General features: G+C 31.3%; 2 protein-coding genes across 2 annotated transcripts; both read right to left on the bottom strand.

Moving 5' to 3' along the window:
- Window positions 1-293: 293 nt before the first annotated feature.
- Window positions 294-2,433, bottom strand: LOC117915266 (ankyrin repeat-containing protein At5g02620-like). The gene is made up of 3 exons (XM_034830820.1): window positions 1,755-2,433; window positions 1,105-1,619; window positions 294-953 (listed from the first exon to the last, which is right to left on the bottom strand). Exons 1-3 carry the CDS (start codon window positions 2,431-2,433, stop codon window positions 315-317), a joined length of 1,833 nt encoding a protein of 610 aa, XP_034686711.1. The 3' UTR covers window positions 294-314.
- A 5,503-nt stretch (window positions 2,434-7,936) lies between these two features.
- On the bottom strand, window positions 7,937-10,426 carry LOC117913784. The gene has a single exon (XM_034828822.1). The coding sequence runs from the start codon at window positions 9,913-9,915 to the stop codon at window positions 8,008-8,010; it is 1,908 nt and encodes a 635-aa protein (XP_034684713.1). The 5' UTR covers window positions 9,916-10,426; the 3' UTR covers window positions 7,937-8,007.
- Window positions 10,427-14,469: the final 4,043 nt, after the last annotated feature.

The following is a 14,469-nucleotide window of genomic DNA, read 5'->3' as shown; positions in this document are numbered from 1 at the left end:
TACTATTGATATTATTATTTATAATTCGCTTCGAAAAGGAAATTCAATGAACGAGCAAGAATTAGGAATTTTTTCTTGGACATTTACTTTTAGGAGGAATGAAACTTGGGTAATTGGATTGGTTGGGCTGGTTTCGGCGGCTCACCCAATTATTAATCATTGTACATCTACAATTCCCGCTGTTATGAATGCATTTATTCATTGTACGTTTTAAAAAAAAAAATACACATTTTTCGGTAATTTACAAATGTAATATGAAACTTTATAGTAAAAGCATAAACAATATGTAAGACTTGAAACATGTCTAAAATCACTTACATTAATGTATAAGACTTGACTTTTTTGCCATTCAGAATCCACCTTGGGCTGGGTGTCAATGTAAGAAATATTGGAAACAAAAACAAAAGCAAAAAGAGCCGAAGGATGAAAGTGGTGGTACCTTCAAGTAATGAAGAAGGATACAGAACAGCTCGCAGGCCCTCAACAAATGCAAACACCATTGCGGTCATCGCAGACATGGTGAGCGCATAGCCGTACCATAAGTATCCCTGGACGGTCTTCTTATTTTTTATAGGGAATGACGCAAAGAAATAGATACCAATAGCACACATAGAAAGTAACATGGCTATGCTATCTTCCATTACAAAACTTCCGAAATGTTCCCTTGTTGCAGTTGCCCTGTCTCGGTCCGTGCCCTTGGTGCCATTGGTAGGGAGCGACAAGACTGCCATGCCCTGGTTATTGCTACCGTTCTGAACGTAACCACTAGGTAGTGTGAAACCTGCCGCGAAGGTTACAGTTGCTATGAGTGCCGCCACTATCATATGGCTTTTCATTGTTTTCTTTATTTCGGATATTTCTTCACTTTCTTTGCTTTCGCTGTTTCCACTGTCTTCCTTGATCTCTAGCGAACCCAAGGGTCTCATACTAACTCCGGAACTTCGCATCCGTCTCTGAAAGCGTGGATAGATATTCAATTAAAAGGGGTGAAATAATAATCTATGGTGCAATTGTTTTTAAGACAAAACCCAAAAGAAGTGGTCAAATAAATTGGATGTCAAAAACTAACAGTACATAGGAAATCCAAAATTTTCATGGCCTTACCCTTAATCTTACTAAGGTGTCCAATATCGACGTGAACATCGTTTCCGGAGGTATGAGATTGAGATTGTTGTTATCTTTAGACGAGGGAGAATTGTGAAACAGATGGAGGGGTGTCTTTCCTTCAACATTCTTCTCATTCATGAGTCCTCTCACCCTTAACCAGCGAATGTTTGACAAACCCGAAGTTACAAATATTTTCTTTTCTGGCATAATCAAGTGCAGAACATTATTGCCCTCATCATCAACTTTCTCACAACAATCTGGAAAGTGTGACAGCAGCACCTTCACTACGTCCACATGGCCTCGGCTGGCTGCAATGTGAAGAGCTGTTCTGTTTCCAATTTCATGGTCTTCGACACCTAGATAGACAACATACCTGTCAGATTTCTCTAGCAATTGCCTCACTATTGTTGGATCGCAGCCCACATATGCAGCAAAGTGAAGGGGGGACCACCCATTTTCATCCAATTCTTTAGTTAAAGCAGGCTTCGATTCCAGTATCTTCTTTGTCATTACTGATAAAATCAACAAATGAACAAAAGAGAAAAAAAAAAACACAAAACAATAAAGAAAATGAATAAAGTTTCCTCTTGTAATGTGATTCGAGATTTGTAAAAAAAAAAAAAAAAAAATGGTGGATCCTCCACTACCTTGGTCATTGAGAATTACAGCAGCATGCAAAGCCGTTCGACCCTTGATACCACTATGAGCCGGTGAAGAGCAATTGTCTAGGATCATCTGCACCAAGTCTCTGAATCCCCATTCAGCAGAGATGTAAAGAGGAGTGTTGCCTTCAGTATTAGCACCATAGGTGAACTCGGGATCTTCCTGAATCAATAACTTCACCACCTCAGGGTGATGATACCTCACTGCCTCGTGCAAGGCTGTGTCTTTGTCCTCATTTGTCATCCTCAGCATCACCTTACAAACTGCTGTACCCCCTCTCTCCAAGTCTCCTTCTTGAAGTTGTTTGGCAGCGGCGATCAGATTTTTCACCACTGCCAAATGCCCTTCTCTGGCTGCAAGGTGAAGTGGAGTATCACCTTTCTCGTTGGGTTGTTGCAATAGTGATGAAGGAGAAGGCAACTGAAGGATCCACTTAACGCAGTCCGCTTGGCCGAATTGGGCTGCAACATGGAGGATTGTATTCTTTTTTGGGGTTAGCTGGACATGAATATCATATTGCTCAAGTACATGGATGTCACCATCTGCTGCAGCGACGTACAATTTAGGATCCATGAACGTGATCTGAGTCAGGCTACCATCTTCAGCTCCAACCTGATTGGACTCTGTACTCAAGTGAAGGCCGGAAGTAGCGGAATCAGCCATTGTTGTTTGATGAGCAGTCTCCTTTCTATGCTTTGCTCCAAGGATGAGAAACAAGTTGACCAATTGATTGGTGGAGTGGTTGGCTCTTAGCTCAACCCTCAACCTCAGCAGAAGTGGATACTTTTTATAGGTCGCAGGCCAAAATGTTAGGGGTGCATCATCCACAAGTGTTTCTCTATTGTTCTTTTTTCGTTCATTTTTCCATTCATTTAGCTTCCTTCTCATCATGTTCTCCTGATTGTCGCTGTTGGTCAACTTCTTAATGAATTTTATTTACTAATTCTGTAAGACCAAAACTTATTTTAAAATTTTAATTGAATGGAATATAATTATTTAGTATTCAAAAACTTGCCACATTGACAAACTCGGGGTAATTTTCACTGGGTCAACTTGTTTGTTGTGGACCAATTGAAAGCTCTAAGCCATTTCCCATTCGTCAACAAACAAGCACAAAATTGAATAGTCAAATTTGTACACCTAATTAATAATTAGATTTAATTAATAATAAATTTTAAACTAAAATAATAATAGAATAAAACAAGTGTAAGTCATCACTCAAATAATAATCAATTTCTTTAACTCAAAGCAAACTAATAAATAAATTTAACACGAGTGGGACCAACAAATTGGTAGTATTTTTCCTAGGGCTAGTAAAGTTTGATACAATTTGCTAACATGATTCGAATCCAACATGTTTTTAGCTAATTTAGATTGTAAATCATCATATTTAGATCAAATTTGTATCAATCTATATAATTTGTTTAATAAATAGATAATATTTGGATTAATCTATATAATACAAATTTCACCTTAATCCACCTATTTAATAATAATGTTTATTAATCTAGTTATAATTCTAAATTATTTAATCCATATTTTACCCATTTTAATTTTTTTTTAAATAAATACGGCAATTGAGTTATAAATATATATGGTTTAAACATTAATTATAGAACCTTATACAAAATCTAACTCAACTTAATTATTAAATATAATAATATTGATTATTAAATGAGTTTAAATGTGTTACATGACCGTTTATATTTTTTAACGCGATTATTATTTATGTCATCTCTCCAAACTTCATTCTTCTAAGAAATGGTAGGGATAGAAAGCTAAATTTGTTATATCACCTATGACTCTCTCAAAGGTGATTTCATTTTTCCAACTTTTTTATTGATGAGTTGGTGATGGTGGGAATAATTTAAATTTTTTATTTATTTATTACTTCCTTCTAGCTAGGTGGACAAATTTAACTATTATAAAATGTGTAGGATTTCCATATATTCTAAAAAATCGTAACATGATTGACCTTTGGGTCATTTAAAATTTGTGCCCCTTTTCATCTAAATATTTAATGAAATATTAATTCATTTATTGAAATATAAATTTTATCATTAATTTTGAACATAGACACGTGTCCAACACCCTTTAATCATAATAAAACGACATATAAGTAATATAAAATGATGATTTAAGACTTAGGTGGCATTTGATAAAAATTAATACTTAATATAGACTTCAACTTAAAACTTGTTATCAAATTATTATTATTAAGTACTAAGATCATTTATAAAAATAATTTCTCAAAAAAATATATACTATTAAATTGTTATATTTACCTTTATTGATATCAATAATTATGAGGTCATAAGAGAGACACAAGAAAAGAAAGAGACATAAAAAATTAAAATAAAGTATTTTTGGGATTTGGAAAAGAAATTATTTTATTTTAACTTATTACTATAAATTATTTTTTAAAATTAAATTATAATATTAAGCTATTTTATTAAACATATTTAATATATTTATTCATGTAAATTCAGTTATTAAGTCATTAAAGTAGTTTGTCAAATTTTAAGTCAAACTATATATGCTTATTTATTATCTTAGTTAGTTGAATTTCTTCTACTTGTTATTAAAGATTTAGATTATTTGTTCTTTATTCTGGTTTGAATGTTGTTAAGTATGAACTCATTTTTTTATTATTATTATTAAGTGCTAAATTAATTTTTTTTATATATTATAAAAACATCTATAAAATTATTATCATATATTTTTCTTATTTTATGTATTTAAGATAAAAATATCAAAAATAATAATAATTAAAAAAATAGTAATTTAATATACTTTCAAATATCAAAATTTATTAAGTTAGCATGGAGAATATGGTTATATATCACTTTCATTTTGTTTTATTTTATTTTATTTATTTAGTGATGATTAGATGGTGGTTTACTTTCAATAATGTCAACATAACTCTAAAAATAAGCATGAAGATGATATATGCCATGTCATGTATTGAAGGATATATTCCATCCTAAGCCTTATATATCAAACTCCATCCAAATTTCTAGACCAATCATTTTAGTTGAATGACACTATTTGGGCTTTGTTCACACCCACCCTCCTATGGGATTTTGCAAAAAAATAATTTTTAAAAATATTTCTTACAATATGTTAATTTTATAAAAAAAATCAAATTTTACAACACTTTAAAAGAATTTTGAAGTTTTTTTTTAATATTTAAACTAATGTTATCTTTTAAAGAGAATTTCAGATAAATTTTGAAGTTTTATCATATATAATATTAATTTATGTTAAATTATATATATTTATCTGTTATTTATATTAGTTATTTAATGATAAAAGATAAGTATATATGATTTTTACAAAGATTTATTAGGGAGATTATCAAAATAGTTTTGATGTTTCCAATTATAAATTAAATGAAATTTAAAAATAAATAATTCAAATTAATTTATTTACTAAAGTTTTAATTTACTATTTCATATATATATTATGTGGATATATAATAATAAGGTTAAAATTGTCCTGGTGGGTAAGGGACCCCCTTTCCCGTTGTAAGGCATAGGTTTGCTGCCTGCACTTCAATTTTTTTAACAGGCATTGATGTGGCGGAAAGCTCCTCACATTCGTGGCTTTTTCTACTTTCCCTCTAAATGCACTCCATTACACAAAACACACTAATTCATGCATCTTTCCTATCCATTACACACACCTTTAATACTGACATCATTACCACCCAAGCCCAACCCAAATAGAGACCACACTTGCACATGCAGAGGACAGCCATCTCTTCATTTCCCTACACATGCAACATGAAACGGTGAATCTTAATGGAATACACCTAGAGGGAGGTGAATAGGTATTGTAGAACAATTTAAAAAATTCTCCCAACAAAGATTACCTAACTTTAGACTTTCTCAATGTCAAGAAATTTCTCTTCCAACAACTATTCAACAAAGCATAACATCCACAAGCAAAAATGTATGCATCAACAGTCTCCCAACAATTTATAAATGCAATGCACATGTAAATGTTTCACCAATCCTTAAAAATAAATCAAAAGAACAATTATCTCTTCAGCTCATATCAATTTACTTCATGATATCATTAACCAAAATGAGCAGAAAAATTATTAAGGATATTCCATGGATCATCACACTTATATCACCTCATATTTCTTCCATTCAAAAACAGAAATTAAATCAAAGTGTAGAGTGAGAGAAAGAGACAATTAACACCGGATTTTAACGTGGAAAACCTCTGAATAGATCAAAAACCATGGGGCTTATCACCAATTGAAAAACTCCATTATAAAGAATAAAAACTGAGTACAAGGTTTTACTTAGCTCAAGCCAACCAATCCTTCCCGGACCACTTAACTAGTACCTTCACTTTCAACTTCTTACCTTCATCTTCCAGAGCACACTTGGAGTTCGCGCCAAGCTCAATCTCGGCTTCTTCTTGAATCCACACAAGAAGAAAATGAGTTTTTGCACAAAACCAAATAGAATGAGAGATTGATATTGAGTGATCTCCAGAAAGTAGCAAATCTCCCCAAATTTAATATAGATAGAAAGGAACCAACAGGACAATCATAATGATCAAAACCATTGAATGCATCCTAACATTTGCATGAAAAATAAAATGCTAACACAACCTCTCTTGTGGATGACAGTTAAAGTAACACTGACATTAAGTTTATGATGAAGAGTCCAGTGATGAGAATAAACTGGTGCGTTTGCCACCTCTCTCTGTCACAGTCAAATTTGTCAAGTACAAGTGTGACCTCTTGCCTTTTCTTTCATATTTGTATATGGCATAAATATTGCAAAATTTTGTGAATGAAGGATCGGTTGAGTCAGAAAAGACCTACTCTGTATTTTAGTTAAGACTTGAAAAACAGCTACACCATAATCATGTTCAATGCTAGATAAAAATCAGGACTATAAAAAACCATGTTGAAAAATGTGAATTCACGTATGTTTACTTTGATGCAATCAATAAACAAAAGGAGGAAGACTCAAAAACTGATCCAAGGACAGGAAATTGCAGACTCTGAATGAACATTATCCATGAAAACCTCAATGAATGCAGGTAATGGAGTGGAAGAGAGCAGTGAATTGGAATTGCAAGACTATCCTTATCTTTACAAGTAATGAATAACACTAGTCAATGTTAAAATTAATTAAGCTAATATACCTACCAAAACAAGTAGGAAAGCTAAGTATAAACTATTCATACCTTGACCATTGAATACCTTCCAAGGATAAGCAAAGGCCAGGTCATAAGAGCCAATACCACTTGCTTGGTTTTTATCCACAAAATCCTTAACCATACTCAAGGTGCTCATCCCAGGAAGCTTCCCCTGTAGATATTACCATTTGCAATCGGATATTCAAATGAACATCTATTGTCAACTCACAGTTTGATGCCAGTCATTTCATCAATCCAATTACAATAGGGACAAAACCACTGCAAAAGAAAACTTCAACACTCTAGGTTTTTAATACAAACTTTATTTGGTCTTAATTCCATACCCCCAAATTGTTATAGAACCAAATAAACAGAAAATATAGGCTTTAGGGGAATTTTGAATCAGCTTAAAAAATGTGAAGCCTTATTTTTAATACAAGAAATTATATGGGAATTTGCTTATACTACAGCAATCACTATCTTAGCAAATAATTTGCTAATTAGGACAAAAAAAGGGAATGCACACAATTAATTAAGCCTTGAACAATCCATGGCCTTCTCTAAAAATTTGAGAGTGTTGAGGGCAACAAGAATCACTTCCAGCTCATGATTTATTATTCGGGAAAAAGAAAAGTATCAGAATCAAAAAGGAATTTTGAAGAAAAAAGTCAGGAAATAATACAAGACAAATACAATTAGAAACACATCATCAGTAAAGAAATAAGATCCTTCAAAAAAATTTCTGTATAATTTTGAATCAAGTTGGCTCTGCCTAAAAGAATTAGGACACATTCCATTATCAATATTGGAAAAAGGTATCCTAAAATTTCTCTCAAGCATCAAAAAAAATTTATGTGCATTTAGAAGCTATGGAATATCTGATCAAATGAAGCTACAGAATACAAAAGAGCCAACAAAAATCAACCACCCATCACAAAACAAAACAATATCGTAGGAGGCTCTATATGCACAGAAGAAATCTCAGAAATTTCACTGATTATAATTCAAACAACATCACTTTATGAAAGGCATTAATGAATATACACCGAAGGGAAATTTGAAATTCTTATTTTATTGAACCTTTACTTTCTTCAACCTGTACATTAGGGATTCTATAGATTTCTGTATCTTATTGCTGTCAGTTTGCATCACTGCCTGAGATGCTTGGTGTAAGCTTCGGATACCACGACCCAAACTAGCAATTGAAGGAGCTGCAGGGACTGACTCAACTGCACACTCAATTCCATCTCCATACATAAGCAGCCCTGAGCAAGTTGCAATACTACACCCAAAAGTAGCCCATGGCAAGAAGCCAACTGCCCTGATGTTCCGCTTTCTCATTATTTCATAGAATGATGTTCTCATTGCTGAAAAGCTGGTCTTTTCAGCAGAGGCTATCATACTGTGGGCCACTGCCCGAATTTTCTCGGCAGAAGCAGCTGCTTTCAAGACAGAAGTTGTTTTAGTTCCAGAGCTAGCAATACCAGGCACTACCACTTTTGTTGGACCAACAGTTTTACCAAGGCCAATTGCAACTGCCTTCTGGGTTTGGGTCAGGATGAGCTTAAATGAAGCAGGAACTTTGAAGGAAACAGCTTTCATAAAAGTAGATACAGGAAGAACTTTTGAAAAAGATGAAGCTCCTAAAACCGCTGTTGCTCCAGCCCCAACTGCCACCACTGGTTTATCAGTTAATAACCGTCTTCTGTCAGTGTGGTTTGAGGTGTCCTCATCACCCTCACAACTTGTTACAAGCTGTCCTACCAAATCCTTGACCTCCAGAGGAACAGGAGTGTTCCAGTGTTTCCTAAGACCTGATAAGCCACTAGCATCCACTACTGCTACGATTGTTTTGAATTTCTTGGTCTGACTCCGAAGGGCTTGCGCAAATAGAGCATGTGACTTATCCTCAACCGGAAGATCCGAAAACTCAATTTCATCCAAGTTTGTACTGCTCAATTTGTTAATGGGGAGCCGAGCAGCATTATTTAAAGCAATTCTCAGCCCCTCAACTGCAATCCGAAAGGTGTAAATTTCAGATAAGAGCTTGGTATCCACAATTTCCCCTCTGTTCACATCAGAAAGCATCTTCTGTGCTTGAGCTAGAGCCCTTCCAATAGAAGGGAGATCAGAAAAAATATTATGCAAATCCTCAAGTAAGGGGTAAACAGACTGCGCAAATGGTGGAGCCTCATAATCGCATCTTGGCACAAAATCTCCTAATCCCACATCCGAAACAGAACTTGAACTCGTTAATTTCAACACAGATGAATCCAAATACGACGACAATAATTTCACCATACGTGACCCACCTTCATCAGTAACACAGAATCTCTTTGAACCCACTGAAGCAACATTACCCACTTTCTGTGACACCAAACTACTCTGCCCCAAAGCTAAACCCTGAAACTTGTTTCCCGATTCAGGAGAAGCACTATCGTTACTCAGAGACCCCACAATTGGAGATTCAACCAATAAGAATGATGAACCTACTTCCTCTGCTGCCCGTTTGGCAGCCAAGAAATGACCATGAAAACCAATCCCAAAAACCTCTCGCAAAACCAAGCTGCCAGCCACATTCTCATATTTCTCCTTATTAATCTTATCAATAAAACACCGCTTAATTACTGCAAAAGATGATGTAGGGACTGGGTCATTGATACCATTCTCCAATTGGCCCTCTTCATGTTGAACATCAGCCACAACTGACTGCCCCACCTGAGCAACAACTGCATCAGGCCCAATTGCCCTAATCAAGTGGTCTGCATCTGACGCAGACCGCTCCGATAAATTCTGAGCACAGAGTATGTAAATCACAGATTGTGATTCTGGATCACGGACAGCAAACACGAATTGTTTGGTATGTTCTGGAATTGGAAGTTTCCTAACTAGTGCATCTGAGGCTTTTAAATCATCAAATTTGAGAGCTGAAAAGGGCCATAATTTTTGCAAATTCTCGTATAGCAATGCAAGTCCCATCGCAAGAACATTGAATTTTATGGTACCCAACCTACAAGGTTATTGAAAATTCTGACTACTTTGAGAGAGAATGAAAGAAACTTTAAAGGAAAAACAAACAGAGATTAATGCGTTTTCTCGATGACTAGTTGACTCTAACCATCCTAAAAGGTTTATCTGCAAAACCATAAAGAACAAGCCGAGAAAACGACAGAAAATCAAAACGCCAGAGAGAGAGATCGATGTGCTTTCTCGATACCAAGTTGCGTTTGATGCTAACTGATCTAAAGAAGGAATTCCTAACTTTTGATTGTGTCCCGCGAAAAACGAAAGAAAATCGAAAGGAATAAAAAGAAAAAGAAAAAAACACACACCGAAACGAAACAGAGAGATCGCCGATTTTCGATATACCTACTTGAGTTTGATGCTAACAAACCCTAAAAGGGTTAATCGGCTAAACCCTAAAGGAGAAACCCCCAGAATTCTGTCTGCTTCCCGAGAAAACGAGAAAATATCGAATTTGCCGATAGCATATTGGTTTTTACTTTTCAGATATCAACTGGCCACTGAAATTTGTCAGCCTTCACAACAAAAGTATCACGTGGAGCACACGTGATTTCAAAGAAAAATTTTCCATTTTAAAAATATTTAATAATTTGATTTCAATGACCTAATTAATTCAATTTCTGAAATCTTAACCTAAAATTAGAAGAAAAGTTGGATAATTCACGGTATAATATATATTAATGTTAGCCAAAGGGTTATCCTAATCATGTTTTGATGAAAACAAATTATGATTAAGTTACTAATTGGTTTAAATTATAAAGAATTTCAGGTGTTAGTTTGGAAATTCATCAAATGACCTAGATGTAAGATTAAGATTTTTGAAAGACCTTTTAATTATAGAAAACATATATAAGATGAATGCATAGGTGCACTTAAAATTTACATATCATTTCATGCATCTTTGAAAAACTTGGTTTATACTTTAAAATTACATTTCCATCAAAATCCGAGTTCTATCAAATGAACCTTAGGCAAAACGTTTTAAAATTTGCATATTATTTTACCTAAAGACCTTGCCTAAGTGTTAGAAGTAAAAATACCAGAAAAAGATAGGTTTTAAGGCCAAAAATAGTGAACCGGTCGAGGCATTAGCCAAACCGGCTCAATCGGCTAGGATACCAGCTGACCGATTACCCTTTCCTGATTGAGGTTCAGTCGAAAGATGCAAAAAACACACACACTCTCTCTCTCTCTCTCTCTCTCTCTCTCTCTCTCTCTCTCTCTTCCAGTAGCCTTTTGTTCCCAGTCAAAGGATTTGCCTTCTCGATCGAGGTCCGATTGAGGGTAACGATTACCTGCCAAACATTAAATGTTCAAACGATTAATGAACCAATCGACCCTCAGCTTGACTGGTCGAAGCTGTTTTTTGGTTTTTTGGTTCTTGAGCTTAGAAACCTATAAATTGAGAACTCCACTTCATTTATAAGTAAGAGAACACTTGCATTTATTTGTTTACCTACTTGTTTTTGTCATAAAAACTCTCATTATTTTTTTGGTGCATTAAATCTTCATTTGCATATTCTTTAGTGCATCCTAGTGATTCATCCTAAACTTTGAGTTGTATTTGAATAATTGTGGAGCTAGGTTGAGAGATTCATATTTGTTAATTGACTGTTAAAATCTTCGAGAGAGTAGAGACTTGAAGAGATTGTGTAAGAAAATAGCTTGAGGAGAATGGATGTAAGTAAGGAAGTGTCGAACCACTATAAATTCAAGTTTGCTTTCTATATCCTTATCTCTTTATATTTGTGTTTAATTTTATTGTGTTTAAAAAGAAATTTTTTTAAACTCCAATTCATGTGTTTTTATAATTTTAGATTAGCCATTTATTTTCTCAATTAATATTGTATTTTATTTTCTATTAAAATTTAATTAAAAATTACATGCTAATTAAAAAGATCTTATGGCCTTATCTTATAAAATTCAATTAAGACTCAATTAATTATTGTTAAATAAAAATAAAATTAAATTATACGTACATTTAAAAATAATATATATATATATATATTCTTGAAAAAAAATAATAAATACAAATATTTGATTTTAAATTTTATTAGAAACTTATTTGAAAATAAAAATATTTTAATTGTAATTTTTGAAAATAAGATAATATTCGCAAATCTAAATTTCTTTTACAAAAAAAAAATATTTATTATTTTAGGTATGATACACTTTTTGTTTTTAAAAATTAGAAAATAGTAGTAATATTTATATAAAATATAAAATTTTTAAATGTTTATACTACAAAAATATAAGGTTTGGTCATGTTTTTTAAAACTTATTTTTTTAAATGTTTTTTATTATTTAACTTAAAAATAGTTTTTAAAAACAAGTTTCAAAAAATATGGTAAAATGAGTTCATATTTTCCTTTTATTTTAAAAAAACTAGTGAAAATAACTCATACTTATTCTCTAAATATTATCATTTATTTCACTTCGTTTTAAAAAATTGTTTGAAAAGAACAACGGTCAAATAGTATTAAAAAAAAAAATGAAATAGTTTTCTATTTTCAAAAACAAAAAACTATTTTTAAATTACATGACCAAATAGACTCATATAGTCTTAAAAATTATTTTAAAATTTTGGGATATAAAAAATTACTTCAAATTTTAAAATTTTTAAAAGTGATTCTTAAATATAAATTTATGGTTTTGTACAAGTTCTACTTTTGTATAAAAGTTTATCATTGTTTAAGAAAAAAAAAATAGAAAGTGTATCCAAATAAACGATATTCTTTTTTGGATATTTTAATTGTAAATTTTGAAAATAATATAATATTGGCATATTTAAATTATTTTTATAGAAAAATACTTATGTTTCGAGACTTAAAAAAAACGATATTAACTTCTATATAAAATGTAAAAAATCTTTAAAACTTAATTATTTTTAAATATATAAGGTAAGTTGACATGTTTTATATAAGTCTCTATATTTTATATAAAAATTATTATTATTTTTTTATTTTAAAAATAAAAAATAGAAATGGTATCTAAATGAATACTTATATATAAGATTTTCACTTATTACATTTTTAAACTATTAAAAATATTATTTATATTAATATTATCCTTTACTCTAATGCTTTACTATTTAGACCATTTTCTAATTATTATTTCATTAAATTTTTTACAAAATTTGGAATTTAATTAAAATGTAGCATGATAAAAAATAGGCTATACTTTTTGTGTATCAAATAAATATGATTAACATTTTAATAATTGCCATTTGTTTATTGTCTCGATATAGTAAACAAATTTAGAATATTTTATAAAAATGATGAAGCATTATATAAATTATTATTAAAACTAGTGTACGAAACCTACCATGCACCTTAGGTTATTGAAAAGAACAATAAATAACGTGTATTTTGTTTTCAATTAAAAATTTAAAATAAAAATAAAAATAAAATATATTAATACTTTCAAAAAAATTAAAAATATATTTTGGTTATAAATTTTGAAAATATACATCTTTATTTATAGATCACATGAAAGATTACTTGTACAAAAAAAAAAAGTTTATTAATTTAATTATAAAAAATCTAATTAATAATCTCTAAATACATCAACATTAACTACATTAAGTTATAGTAGGGCAACCCCCTTCTATTTATTCAAGATAATTTTGATCCTTGTCTCATTAAAAAAATTAAATAAGATAGGGTTGGTATGAGAATTTCTTATACATTTTTTTTTTTGAATTTTTTTATTTTTAAAAGTTATTTTAAAATTTTAATTATATTAAAATAAATATATTTTATAAATAATTAAATAATTATATTTTTTAATTTTATTTTATTAAAAAAAAGTATCATTATTATTATTATCTATGTATTAAAAATAAGAAAATAAAAATTAAATTAAATTAATTTTATATATAATCAAAATGGAGTGGGATGAGACAAGACAATACCCAAACCGGCCATAAATCTTCCCCGAACCTATCATGGGTTTTTTTTTTAAAAAAAAATTCTCAAACTCATTTCAAGCTCATTTATATAAATTTCAAATTGGTCTATATCCAAAAAAACTTGTCCCGTTGTATCCCTATGCATGGCTTCTTGCAAGGAAACTATAATAACTTTTTTATAATTAGGAAACTATAATAACTTGTCTATAATTTTTATTTGTATGTAATATAGTTTAGACCAAGTAACAACCTCCTATCATGATTTGAAAGAAAATAAGGGATGGGATATTAATAATGATTTGGATATCAATAAAAATCTTATTTACTTCATATATTTGTTGGAATTTTTTATGTGTGTACTTACATAATCAATGTGATAATGTCATAAATCAATGTTGCTTTAATTTTTGCATTGTGGTCCATAATGAGGCTGGACATATTATTGCTTGATTTATGGGCTCACCCTAATTCACTTGACTGACCCATTAAGTCAAGTGGTCCAAATTGTGTATGTGTGATATGTGGTATATATATGAATTATTTAAGGGAAAAAGGCAAGGTGTTGTTCTATTATGTTCTGTTTTCTCTTGGGGCTGAGA

The sequence above is a fragment of the Vitis riparia genome, chromosome 5 (genome assembly GCF_004353265.1).
Source record: "Vitis riparia cultivar Riparia Gloire de Montpellier isolate 1030 chromosome 5, EGFV_Vit.rip_1.0, whole genome shotgun sequence".
Taxonomy (NCBI): domain Eukaryota; kingdom Viridiplantae; phylum Streptophyta; class Magnoliopsida; order Vitales; family Vitaceae; genus Vitis; species Vitis riparia.
This window is presented reverse-complemented; position numbering and strand designations above follow the sequence as displayed.